The 14616-nt window shown below is 40.4% G+C and overlaps 1 protein-coding gene across 1 annotated transcript; it reads right to left on the bottom strand.

The window, feature by feature from the left end:
- Positions 1–3640: 3640 nt before the first annotated feature.
- Positions 3641–6000, bottom strand: LOC138901544 (serpin-ZXA-like). Its single transcript, XM_070189316.1, has 2 exons — positions 5729–6000; positions 3641–4118 (listed from the first exon to the last, which is right to left on the bottom strand). The coding sequence occupies exons 1-2, from the start codon at positions 5998–6000 to the stop codon at positions 3641–3643; spliced, it is 750 nt and encodes a 249-aa protein (XP_070045417.1).
- Positions 6001–14616: the final 8616 nt, after the last annotated feature.

The raw sequence follows: 14616 nt of genomic DNA, 5'->3' as shown, positions 1-14616 counted from the left end.
TTCGACCGTATCCGGGTCTCTAATGATGTCCTCGCTATCATCACATATCGACCTCAACCCTGTTGATTGCTATGACTCTTTTTCTTTGTCCTTCATTTGTTGAGTGGTCGTGCAATCCAATGCGATGTAGCATTCCCGGGATGTGCGTTGTTCCTCTCATATACTGAATATTTCCCATGGAGTTGGGAATTTGATGACTTGGTACAAGCTAGAAGGGATGGCTCTCATGGTATGTATCCATGGTCGTCCTATTATGGCATTGTATGCTGTGTCTTGGTCCATGATATGGAACGTGGTTTCCAGAGTGACGCCGGCGGCCAGGATGGGGAGTGTGATTTCGCCAGATGTTCGCTCAACTGCATTGTTAAAACCTGTTAGTATGATGCAACACGGGACTATCTTATCTTCGAGTTTCATTTGTGCAAGTACTCGAGGGTGGATAATGCACGCACCGCTCCCATCGGTCACCATAATGCGTCTCACATCGGCATCTAAAATTCGTAAAGTGATAACAAGGGCATCATAGTGAGGGAAAACCAAACTGTTGGTATCTGACTTATCGAAGATGATACTTTCTTCGAGTTCATCATACCGTTCGTGGGTGATCGACCGTTTGAGCTTGTGGGTTATGGTAAACTTCACACTGTTGATGGAATCATCGTCGCCACTGCCGATGATAATGTGGATAGTGCGGGTTGGCGAAGGCGGTTTCAGTGTTCCTTGATGTTGTTCACGTCCTTTGGCAAAATTGGTCCTTTCCCGATCCCTCAGCAACTCTTTGAGGTGTCCCTGTCGTAGCATGTTTACGACCTCCTATCTTAGGGCGATGCAATCCTCGGTTTTGTTTCCTCTCTCCTGGTGGAACTTGCAAAGGGCGTTCGATTTTCTGGTACTCGAGTCTTACCTCATCTTCTGTGGCCACTTCACCTTTGGTCCGAGCTTCTCCAAGGCGTAGACTATTTCTGTAGGTGACACACAAAAATTGTGAGCGGATAATAAATGGGGCATACCCATTTCGTTCCAGTGAGTCCCTATCCTTGATCTAGGTGGGCCCTCTTTGTGGTGGGAGGAGGACGCAATGGCGGTTCTGACATATGGTAGATGTCGTTCCTTGTTGGGTCGCGGAGCTGCGAGGTCCCTTCTGATATTATTTCTTCGATCTTTTCTGGATTCTGCTTGTACCGAGGTCAGTCGATAGGTCGGCCCATTGAAGTCGTCCTCGTCTGATGGAAAAGTGTGGAATAATATAAGCAAGAATCTTGATAAAAATGTAATCTTCGTATCTTTACAAGAGAGAGAGAGAGAGAGAGAGAGAGAGAGAGAGAGAGAGAGAGAGAGAGAGAGAGAATCTTTTAGCAAAGTCTGCTCTTATCACAATGAATATAATATGTCTCTATTCCTTATCTTTTTTCCTATTTATATGGGACATACCCCCAACAAATCCTAATAGTACAAGTGCAGAGAATATCCAATGGAATATTCTCTTTAATATCCTATTCTAACAAACTAGCCGTTACAGCTCTTTCTGCGGTGCTCGACCTCGACCATCGTTTGCATCTCGACCACGAGCCTCGCTATTTCCTGGTCGACCTCGACTGACTCTTTTCTCGATGTTACTTTACCCTAAGTATTGAGACAGATTTCAACCTATACAGTTAGTCCCTCCGCTTATTAAGGCCGACCTCATATGACCTTGATGAGCGGATTCTGTTTATTGTGGTTGGCAAAATTGGACGAGCGAGTCGAGTAGTGACGTTTCAGACGAGATGACAATGTGACCTTTCGTGAGCCGCAACTTTCGGAGTCATTTCGTTCCTACTTCAGAATGACGTCATGCATTATTATAGCGCATTTTTTCGATGTTTTGCATCGTTTCCCGTGCATCTGTCGTTTCGGTACCGGTGCTGGGTAATAATGGCTTGATTTCTTGGTTTTGATGCTTGAATTCTTATAAATAGGTAAATGAGGGCATTCATTCGTGTTTTGCGAATTCTTCATATCGAATCCTTGTGTCTTCTTCTCCTTACTTCATTATTGTGTGTCTACTTTCCTGGTTCCGGTGATTCTAGTTGCTTTCAACCCCTCTTCACTTGAATATCCTCTCTTTTGTTGGAACTATGGCCAACATGTTTTCTGGTCCTGGTGAGGGAAGTAAACCGGTCCCTTTGGTGGTGATTATGCCTCCTCATGCTATGGTCATTTCCGTTACCATTGAGGATGAGAACTTTCCAACGATGGAGGAGATATTTCCTCGTGGTGAGAAAGTTAGGTCTGACTTCTCGAAAGCGCCTGAAGATGAGCCCGAGGTTTCTGAGTCGGCGATGAAAGAGGCCAATCTAACAGAGCTTAGGGTTAAATTCGACATTCCCGCTCACGTTGATTTGGTTCCTGCAGAGCGGGATGTGGTGCAAACCCACCGTCCCGGGTTGTGCGTTCTATGCTTACCCTTTTCATGTTGGCTACTCTCTTCCCCTTCTGCATTTGGCGGAGGAGTTCTGCTATTACTATGGCGTTTGCTTGGCTCAGCTTTCTCCATATATCTACAAGCTTATTAGGATGCTTACTAAATATGCGAAACTGACCGGGGTCGAGGTCACGCATCTTATTTAGTTTAATCATGTTTGCCTGTTTGGCCTAGATCGTTTTGGTAGATGTTTGTAGAGAGGACCTAAGGAAGTCCAATTACCATACCAGAAAGTTGTATTGCCTTTTCCCACCAGAAAGTTGTATTGCCTTTTCCCACATGCTATCGAATTTTTTGTTCCATATCATTCTTCATATCACAGATAGCCTTCCATACATGAGACTGCCCATTGTACCACCTCTTTATCACTGGATAAGATAGATTGTCTCCACAAGAATTCTTGAGTTTTAAACCTCACCGTAGTCTGGAGGTAAAAGCTATTATTTGTATCTTCAAAAGATCAAAAGATTAAATATTCACAAAAGATTTCATATAATGGTTTGCGGTAATAGAATAGCAAAATGTTATAGGAACATCTCACTGTGGTTCAAGAATACACTATGAACACAAGACTAAGAAGAATAGTTGAAAGTCGGTAACTCACTACCATGTAAGAACTTATGAACAACTGCCAATTGATTATGAGTTTGTTGTTGATTGGTCTCCACAAATTGCTGAGGTTTTACAAGTTTCTCAACACGCTGTTGGGACATATTATTGCTAAAGCCACCAAATTCACATGACTAGTTGGATGTCTAGACTCTGGACATTGCAAAAACAGTGGAAGGGTAAACTCTACCACCTAAATCTGCTGCTTCGCTCCATATACTTTTTTAATTGTGTCATTTGGATAAATATTTGATAATTTTATTTATTAAAATCTTAGTTTAGCAGCATCTAATCGATAATCTTTTGGTGCTAGAAAAATTTAACATTGCAGCATAACTACACCAATAAAAGAGCATCTTCTATGGAGGCAGAAATCTCATGCTAACATATGTGCAAATATTTTAGAAAAAGAGACATTGAAATGGATTATTTCCTCAAGTCTTATGTCAAATGACATACTCATAATATTAAAAATAGAGTCATAAGCACTATCGATGTAATAATATCATAGATTTTAAAAAGAACTAAAATAACCAAACAAGCAAGGCTCTCAAGATGTTGGTAATTTCATGCCATAGTTGTAGTATCATCAGATCCATTTAGTAATGGATTTACCACAGCTCCAGTGAAAAGTACCGACCTTGTAATCTCTTCTCTAATCATGAACAAGAAGGGATGATCAGCTTTGAATTTTTTTGGAGGACTTTGATACAAACAACATCCCAAATCATCTTCTGACTCAAAAGTAACAGCAGCTGCCTCGGTACATTTCTCATCAATTTCTAAAAATGCTTTCTGTATTATCATGGACACATATAAAGAAATATTTTTATTTTCCACAACCTCTGTTAGGTCCTTGCAAGTTTTCTCGAAAGGTAGTGTCATTCCCATTTCCTGCATTGCTTTTTCCCCTTCTTCTGTGGTGAATGAGAATTTGAACTTTGGGATGCAAAATGCATCAAGAGTTTCTTTCCATAGCTCGAAATCTTGTGTAAAGAAGTTTGAATCAGAGTTCACTTTCTTCAATAAGCTTGGCAATCCGTCCCTTTATTTAGGAAGAAAGAAGTACATGGAGAAGTCTTTTTTATCATCTTTTCCTTTTTCATAAGGAATTTTCACTGCTTGATAACTTTCAAATGATCCATATAAATAATTATGACAACCAGTCATGAAAGGAACTGAAACCTTGTCTCCGTTGAGTAGGTAAAAATCTTTGTTCTGAGTGAGCCTTTCAATAAAATTGTCTTTCCATGTACCTTTGAAATGTAAGGCATTTCCAAGTAAGAGCTTTGTGTCTTCCTTGATGTGCTTGGGCTTGAGAACTTGATCAATAAGGCCTTTTGTTGCAGACTTGGCCCATGCATTAGACCTCCTCCTATATTTAAGAGGAATTAGCTTCTTCTACCACCTCCTCCTATATTTAAGATGAATTTACGCGTAATACAATTTATTTAGTACTTAATTAAATAAGTTACAACTACTTTTAGAAAATTATATAAAATATAATTTATTTTAATCTACAACTTTTCATATATCTAAAATCTCTCCCTTGAGATTCTCTTACCTAAAACTATCCTAATATATCTCTCTTGAGATTTACTCTCACCTAAAATGTATTTATCCACATTAATTTTCTCTCAATTTCTCCATTAAAAGATTCGAGTATATCCTAATGTCCCTAACATCTTTCCTCCTATCCTTCCTCCAGCCCACTACAAAATTCTTATACCCTTCTTCATACTCCATTATAGTATATTTTTTATCACTTAATTTGGCTTCTGTGTACAATTACTAATGATATATAGTAGTATATTATATATTATATATTATATATTCTATACATGATATTATATACTTATATATGTGTATATAGTATAACATAAATTAAAGGTACACTGTAATAAAATTATTCTATGTTGGATTTTAAAAGTTTTACTTAATATTTGTATATTGTATAATTACTATGATATATATGTATTGCATATTGTGTATTTATATAAAGTATAATTGTTAAACCTAATAACTCCTCGTGTTTCTTGAAGATGATTTTCTCTAATTAAAATGATACTGATGGTGATGAATTGCAGTAGGAAAATATTCCTACGATAAGTATATAAAAGTGGTGAATGAAATTGAAAGAACAAAAGAATCCCAAAATGTAGAACTTAGTTTAATGGAGGATGCAACATATTTTTATGGAGGATGCCTCCTGGTAATGAGATAATATTGTCATGGTAACCTAAAGTATTTATAGTAATAATCTTTAATTAACGAAAAAGAGAATTTTAAGGGACTAATTATGGATAGGACTAATTATGGATATGGATAGGACTAATTATGGATACGTTTTTAAAATTAGATTCCTTTTTTATAGGTACTTTGCCGTATTTTAGGGTTTATGTTTTATACATTTATTACATTTAAGTGATATGCGTTCTCATTATACACAAACTTATTCACTCTAATCAGATGTAAATTTTGACAAAGGCATTAATCCTTCTGAAAATATATCAAGCAATGAAACGGAGTACCTTTTTTTTTTTTTTCAAAATCCACACTTTTAGCCCTTGTCTTGTAGACATTCTTGACAAGTTCTTGGTAAGACTTTTTGAGGCGAAGTTGTTGTTCCACCCAAAGTGCGCTAAGGAAGCACACATCAGGACCCCATCACTATTGGTCGTCGCTATAGCCGCCATATCTAAGAACTTGGTATTCAGATCATCTATCTTCTCAACTGCAAGATATTCAAGCATCTGTTTTAAAGTAGGTCCCGTTGCTCCGGCCGCCGTCATGTTCAGTACGACAGTGTAAGATAACGGAGACAGCACTATGTTCTCAGCATTGAAGCCCTTTTGGATCTCCTTCAGCATAAGCTCACCAGTAACTTGTGCACAGAAATCCTTCTTCTGTTCTTTCTGTTTCTCCATCTATTCTTGTTTTTGTTTCTGCTCGTCTTCGTTATTGGCTACTATTATATATAGAATTGGATCCTAAAACCCTATAGGGTTGGACTATAGAAAATTTACTGTTTACAACTTGTATTCTGTGGTTACAAGAATTCCCTAGTATATATGGTAACTTTTGGCTACCCAAAATACATGATATTCTTTAACCTCCTGATATTTCTCCATTATGAATTATTTGAAGATATTATTCCCTATTATCATTTAACGTCCCTGATATTGCTCTAACTATCGTCTCTCTCTCTCTCTTTCCGTATAAGTTAGAGTTGCGTTTGGGGGAAAAATAATTTTTTCTCTTTCGAAATCTGTTAGACATCTCAAATAGTATAAGATCCATCCAAAGTAATTTTAGATTTACCATAATCAAATTTTTGCATCTACCCTGTTTAACTACCTCAGAGTCAGACAACTCTAGAATCGAACTGTATATCCATGGAGTTGCTACACTGTTGCATGGAATAGAATGATGGCGTTGCTTCGGAGGATTTTATTGGTAGAAGTCTTCATTCTCTCTGCTTATCAAGATTTCAGTGAATTTGGGTTAACAGCAAAGGCATTAGAATCAAAGTTCAATGCTTTCTCAAAGCATGTGGCAACACACACTGGATTTCAACTACCACATGTAGAGTTGAAACATCTTATTTTCTTGGCCATAGTTATGAAGGGTCTTGGAAGCTTTCTCATCATCTTTGACAGCTCTCTAATTGGAGCTTATATTCTGATGCTGTATTTGGCCATTGCTTCCCCCATCTTGTATGACTTCTAGAACTATGATGTTCACAGCAGAGAATATTCTCAACTTTTTATCAAGTTTTCTTAGAACATGGCATTGTTTGGTGGATTAATCTTTTTCATTGACCTGATGAACATCTCTATGCCCACGAGATCCTCAAACAAGAAGGCTCCCAAAACAAAAATAGATTAATAAGGAAGAGGTAGCTGGTGTACTTTTGTTGCACAGTGCCATACTAGAAATTACTCCCTCCGTTTCAATTGATGTGAACTCATTTGACTGGGCACGAACTTTAAAAAAAGAGAAAAGACTTTTGAACTTGTGGTGTAAAATAAGGCACATATATTTTGTGTGGCTATAAATCAATGCATAAAGGTAAATTATTTCCAAATAAAGAAAAAGATCATTCTTTTTTACACAAACTAAAAAGGAAATATATTTTTCGTAGCTTCGTATTTTTGCAGTTTTACTATGCACTTACCTCTTAAAGTTCTATTACGGTTGAACTTCCTAACCTTTTTCGAAGCAGTTATCATTATTTCCTTTTGCTGGCTATTTCAAACTTTTGAGAATTATTTAGATATCAACAGTGCGGCCAGGAGGAATATCATTATTTCTTTTTGCAGGGTGAGTTGTTTCCATCCCAATTGCTGTGGATGTAGTTTGTAGCCAATGTTTGAGAAAAAGTTTCATGTTGTATTCACTATATCACAAAGCTGTAATAATTAACCTACTATTATTAACCCACTATCACATGTTAAAATTCTCTATAGCGTAAAAAAAAAAACTTAAATCATTATATTAAAGTGTCGGTATGGGGTGTTTTAACATCTTTTCCATGTAACGCCATCACTTTAGTTCTAGAATCTTTTTCGTGCCCGGACTTCATAAAATTTACCTTCACAATTTTTAATAAAATAATGCATAAAGTACTCTTTGCATTCGATTCAGAGTTTATGCCTGTTTGGTATTTCAAAAAAAAAAGCCGCATTATTTGTAAAAAAAGATTAAGAAAAGTATTAATTAAGCTAAAATTCTCATAATCAAACATTAATCTTATCGTTGGAAAATTGACCTTGTGCCTAATTCAATCGAAAAAAACTAGCTCATGATATCAGGATTGATATCCAAGTGATCATACACACAACTACTTGAGACCCTTTCATCCCTCACATGCCAAAAAGTCAAGATCCTCACCTGAGCTTGGAGTAACATGACATGGATATCAAACAGGTCCATTTTGACTTTGATACTGTGTTGAAAATGAACCTTAAACATAACCCAACTTTAAAAAGTAATGTATACGGGTGAAACCGAGCCCGTGGGATGCCTCGATTTTCGATGAAGTAAACGGAGCAGAAATATGACTGTAAGGAACCGGAATCGGGGCAAGGAGCTCCTCGAGTCGGGGTCCGGACAAAACACCTGCCCTCGGAAGAATCGGGTCCACGTCCCCCAGGTCCCATTCGAATCCAAAACTTCGGAAAGTATTACCAGATAACCGAGCACGAATAACAAAGGGCCGTGATATCCGTGCCCAGCCGGATGTCACGACGTAAATCTCGGCACATATTGGCAGAAAATAAGTAATTAGTAAAACGGAAGATTTTTACCTTTTATGAAATTGTACTTAGGGTAAAACTCCCCTACTATATAAAGGGGAGTCTAATTATTCGTTAAAATCATGGTAACACGTATATCAAGGCAATATACTCTTATTTTCTCTCTTATTCAAAGTTCGTACTTTTGTTCATCATTCTTCATTATTGTGAGATCGGAAACGAAGACAGACATTTCATTAAATCTGTTACTGAGTCTCGAATCACTCCCCTTAATTGGTTTGACAATTTATTACGTCCTTTATCTGTTTAATTTAATGCAATTTATCATTTGTATTGAATTAATCCATGTATCCTTTAAACCACATATAAGTTTAATTGTTATCCATTTTTAGGGTAAACAGTTTGGCGCCCACCATAGGGCTGAGGATAATAGTGGCAATTCGATACAAATTTTCATAACACACTCTATTTTACGCTTGTTATTTGAGCTTTTAATTTCAGGTCAGATTAAAAATGTCAAACTCCCAATCTGCCCCTTTGAATGTCGATGCTGAGTCTGGCCACTATGGCGAGAACAACAGTGTGGTGCCCAGTAATAAGGTGCCTTTTGTTGACCCCAACGGAGTTTCGGTCGCGGACCCGATCGATGCTTACTCACATATGGCTATCGATGCACACTTGCCTACCGACCCTGAGAACAACATTCATGGGGGAGCCCGATCGGTAGCCCGGAGTACACACGGCGGCGAAGGTGATGGGATCAACTTGCGAGTAATCTTCGAAATATTGCAGGCTCAACAAGCAGCGATAGCCCAGTTGCAGAACCAAAGCCGCACCCCCAGCAAAGTTGAGTCCAAACCATCCCGGGAAAACACTCATAGAAATGAACCAATCATAGAAAGGCCGAGTGAAGCTAAACCCGGGACAAACTTCGAGATCATAAAGTTGCTCGAGGAACTAACAAAACGGGTGGAATCGGGAAAAAAGAAAATTGAAGCCAATGAAAAAAAAAGTGGAAACCTACAACTCCAGGGTTGATCAAATCCCAGGAGCACCACCGATACTGAATGGCCTAGATTCCAAAACCATTGTTCAAAAACCTTTCCCTTCGAGCGCAGCTACGAAGCCGATCCGAAAGAAGTTCCACATACCCGAAATTTTGAAGTATAACAGAACAACTGATCCAAATGAGCATGTGACCTCCTACACGTGCGCCATCAAGCGAAACGACTTGGAAGATGACGAAATCGAATCCGTTCTGCTTAAAATATTTGGAGAAACCTTGTCAAAGGGAGCTATGATATTATATCACAATTTACCCCTAGTTCTATTGACTCGTTTCCCATGCTTGCAGATTTCTTTGTAAAAGTGCACGCCGGTGCCATCAAGGTCGAGACCAGAAAGTCAAACCTTTTCAAAGTGAAGCAAAGAGATAACGAGATGCTCAAGGAATTCGTGTCGAGGTTTCAAATGGAATGGATGGATCTGCCTCCGGTCACGGACGATTGGGTAGTTCAGGCATTCACCCAAGGACTCAGCCCCCAAAGCTCATTGGCTTCACAGCAATTGAAACAAAATTTGATAGAGTACCCGGCGGTAACTTGGGCCGACGTCCATAACAGGTACCAATCAAAAATTAAGGTCGAAGACGATCAGCTCGAGGCCCCTTCTGGATCAGTTTATTGCGTCAGAACCAGTGACAGATCCAAAATATCGGTCGATCATGAAACGAGATCAAATAGGGATTAATATCAACCATACAACGGAGATCGAAGAGGAAGTCGGTATGGATGCAACCCTGTGAGGAGTGATAGAAGAAGCGATCGAGACCATAATAACCAGGGACTCATGAGCAAAAAAGATTTTGATAGACCCACCGGGTCTAAGGAGGCACCAAGGTTATCAAAGTACAACTTCAGCATCAATACTGCCATCATCTTATCAACCATCGGACGCATCAAAGATACTAAGTGGCCTCGACCATTGCAGTCTGATCCTGCCTAATGGGACCCCAACCTAATGTGTAAGTATCATGGCACTCACGGCCATAGAACCGAAGACTGCCAACAGCTAAGAGAAGAAGTAGCCCGGTTATTCAAAAACGGACACCTCTGAGAATTTCTGAGTGATCGAGCCAAAAATCACTTCAGGAATAGGGACTCCAACAAGCAAATCGAGCAAGAGGAACCTCAGCATGTCATTAACATGATCTTTGGCAGATTTGACGTCCCCCAAGAACCAATGTTAAAGCGCACTAAGGTGTCTATTACAAGGGAAAAACGGACTCGAGATTATGTACCGGAGGGAACAGTATCTTTCAACGACGAGGACGCTGAAGGCATCGTGCAACAACATAGTGATGCACTGGTAATATTTGTACTCATAAATAAATCTCGAGTTAAGCGTGTGTTAATTGATCCAGGTAGCTCGGCCAATATTATCAGATCGAGGGTCGTGGAACAATTGGGTATGCAAGACCAAATAGTGCTCTTAGTCCGAGTTTTTAACGGATTTAACATGGCATGCGAGACAACTAAAGGGGAGATAACCCTGCCGGTAAACACCGCCGAAGCCGTTCAGGAAATAAAATTCTACGTGATCGAAGGAGATATAAGATACAATGCTCTATTCGGAAGACCATGGATTCACAACATGAAGGCAGTTCCCTCTACACTACATCAGGTACTGAAATTCCACACACCGGGAGGGATCAAGACAGTTTACGGAGAGAAGTTGGCCGCAAAATAAATGTTCGCGATCGATGAGGTGACCTCGATATCCGTACTCTCGATATCAAAGGACTCGAGTTCGGTTACCAAGGAAAAAACCAAATAGCAATCACCGACACCGGCCTCGACCGAACTAGAGAAGCAGGAGATGGGCGAGGATGATGATTACAGAGTCCCTAGTTCATTCATAGCCCCTGACGATTTTGATGCCACCAAGTCAACAGTCGAGGAGCTGGAACAAGTCTTACTGATCGAGCACTTGCCCGACCGAAAGGTATACCTAGGCACAGGACTAACTCCCGATCTTAGGAAGAAACTCATTGAATTCCTTATAGCTAACATAGATTGTTTCGCTTGGTCCCACCTTTATATGACAGGGATCCCGTCGGAAATAACTACTCACAAGAAGATGAGGCCCAGTCCAAAGTCAAGAATGTGTTCATCAAAGACGAGGTATGTAAACTCCTTAAAATAGGTTCCATTCGGGAAGTAAAGTACCCGGATTAGTTAGTAAATATAGTAGTAGTCCCTAAAAAGGGAAATAAATTAAAAATGTGCATAGACTACAAAGACTAGAACAAGACATGCCCTAAGGACTCTTTTTCTCTGCCCAACATCGATCGCATGATCAATGCGACGGTCGGCCACGCGATACTCAGCTTTCTCGATGCCTATTCCGGGTACAACCAAATTCGGATGGACCCGGGTGATCAGGAAAAAACTTCATTCATCACCAAATACGACACCTATTGTTATAACATAATGTCGTTCAGATTAAAGAACACCGGTGCCACTTACCAACGCCTAGTAAACCAGATGTTCGAAGAGCAAATAGGAAAATTAATGAAGGTTTACATTGACGATATATTAGTTAAGTCGTGCGAGCAGAGGACCATTTGGAACATTTGCAGGAAACCTTCAACATACTGAAGAAGTATAACATGAAATTAAACCCGAAGAAGTGCACATTCGTGGTCGGGTCCGGGAAGTTCCTTGGATTCATGGTGTCCAACCGAGGGATCGAGATCAATCCCAACAAGATCAAGGCCATAGAAGACATCACCGTGGTCGACAATGTCAAGGCCGTTCAAAGGCTAACCGGGCACATAGCTGCCCTTGGTCGGTTCATTTAAAGGTCCTCCGATAAGAGCCATCGATTCTTCTCGTTATTAAAGAAGAAGAATAACTTCTCGTTAACCCCGGAGTGCCAACAAGCTTTGGAAGAACTCAAGCGGTACCTTTCGAGTCCACTTTTGCTTCATACTTCGAAGGCAGACGAGCAGTTATACCTGTACTTAGCGGTATCCGAGATAACGGTAAGTATAGTCGTAGTCTAGGAAGAAGAAGGTACACAATTTCCTATATATTATGTTAAGAGGACTCTAGGCGAGGCCGAAACAAGTTACCCTCACATGGACAAATTGGAACTCGCTTTGCTAAGCGCCTCCAGGAAGTTAAGGCCATATTTTCAATGCCATCCCATATGTGTCGTAACTACTTACCCATTGAGGAACATAATGCACAAACCCAAGCTATTGGGACAATTAGACAAATGGGTCGTGCAAATTAGCGGGTACCATATTGGCTATCGACCCCGAACCACCATCAAATCTCAAATTTTGTCAGACTTCGTGGCCGACTTCATACCAGCCTTAATACCTGAAGTCAAAAAGGAATTATTGTCAACTTCAGGGACCTCCTCGGGGATCTGGACCCTCTTTACGATCGGTGCTTCAAACGCAAAGGGGTCTGGACTCGGCAACGTGTTGAAGTCGCCCATATGTAATGTAGTTAGGCAATCTGTTAGAACTGTGAAATTGACTAACAATGAGGCCGAGTACGAGGCCATGATTGTAGGTATCTAATTGTCTAAAAGCCTGGGGGTTGAAGTGATCGAAGCTAAATGCGATTCCCTATTTGTGGTGAATCAAGCCAATGGGACATTCGAAGTGAAAGAGGAACGAATGCGAATATACTTGGATAAACTATAGGTAACGCTACATCGATTCAAGGAATAAACCCTAGAACACGTGCCCCAGGATCAAAATAGCGAAGCCGATGCTCTGTCTAACTTGGGGTCGTCGGTCGATGATAATGAATTCAGCTTAGGAACGGTAGTAAAAATCATAAAATCGGTAGTAGAAAAAGGCCACGCCGAGATAAACTCGACAAGCTTAACCTGGGACTGGAGAAAAAAGTATATAGATTACGTGAAGTCCAGGAAGCTGCCCTCGGAACCTAAACAATCGAGGGCTCTGCACATGAACGCGGCCAGGTTTAGCCTATCCAAGGATAACACCCTATTCAGAATAACGTTCGATGGCCCACTCGCCATATGTTTGGGATCGGGAGACACCAAAGATGTTTTGAGTGAAGTTCACGAAGGTACCTGCGGGAACTATTCGGGGGCTGAATCGTTGGTTCGTAAGATAATCAGAGCCAGCTATTACTAGATCAACATGGAGAAAGATACGAAGGAGTTCGTGCGAAACGGCGACGACTGTCAGAGGCACGCACCAATGATCCATCAGCCTGGGGAGCTACTACATTCAGTCTTGTCACCTTGGCCATTCATGAAATGGGGAATGGACATCGTCGGTCCCCTGCCATGGGCAACCGGTAAGGCTCAATTAATATTATTTATGACTGACTAATTTTTAAAACGGGTTGAAGCTTAGGCATTCCAGAAAGTCAGAGAAAAAGAAGTTATTAATTTTATTTGGGACCACATAATATGTCGGTTCGGGATGCCAGCCGAGATCGTATATGACAATGGGAACCAGTTCATCGACATCTAGGTAAGCAAATGTTTTGATGACCACAAGATCAAAAGAATCTTGTCAACACCCTATCACCCTAGTGGGAACGGGCAGACGGAGTCTAAAAACAAGACCATACTCCAAAATTTTAAGAAAAGGTTGACCGATGCCAAAGGAAAATGGAAGGAAATTTTACCCGAAGTCCTGTGGGCATACCGTATGACCTCAAAGTCTAGTACCGGGGCTACCCCATTTTTGATGGTCTACGGTGCCAAAGAACTAATACCGGTCAAGGTAGGAGAATCGAGTCTCAGGTTCCGATATGCAACCGAAGAGTCAAACAGTGAGGCCATGAGCACGAGCCTGGAACTATTGGATGAGAGGCGCGAGGTCGTCCTCATCCAGTTAGCCGCCTAGAAATAGCGGATCGAAAGGTATTACAATCGGAGAGACAACCTCCAACACTTCAATATCGGGGACTTTGTATTAAGAAAGGTGACACTGAACACCCGAAACCCGAATGAATGGAAGCTAGGACCGAATTGGGAAGGACCATATTGAATTATCGAGATTACCGGTAAAGGTTCGTATAAAGTAGGGAACGGTGCGTAGCTTCCAAACAACTAGAACATGACTCACTTAAAGCGATACTACTGCTAAGGTATGACCTCATTCATTCTTTATTTTATATTGCGAATTGGACTAATACTTGTAGGCAACAACCAGAGGGTGATGTAGTTGTTAGGCCTGAAAGCACGCATTGCACTCTTTTTTCCTTGAACCGGTTTTGTCCAAAA

Source organism: Nicotiana tomentosiformis, chromosome 11 (assembly GCF_000390325.3).
Source record: "Nicotiana tomentosiformis chromosome 11, ASM39032v3, whole genome shotgun sequence".
NCBI classification, from domain to species: Eukaryota; Viridiplantae; Streptophyta; class Magnoliopsida; order Solanales; family Solanaceae; genus Nicotiana; species Nicotiana tomentosiformis.
Note: the sequence above shows the minus strand (reverse complement) of the source record. Positions and strands in the feature narration are given on the sequence as shown.

What these genes read in the sequence shown, in the direction of transcription:
- LOC138901544 (XM_070189316.1), bottom strand. Translation starts at nt 6,000, where the DNA reads ATGGAGAAACAGAAAGAACAGAAGAAGGATTTCTGTGCACAAGTTACT. An exon ending in AATAGTGATGGGGTCCTGAT is followed by an intron (nt 4,119 to 5,728) that starts GTGTGCTTCCTT and finishes TCCTAAATAAAG; the next exon opens with GGACGGATTGCCAAGCTTAT.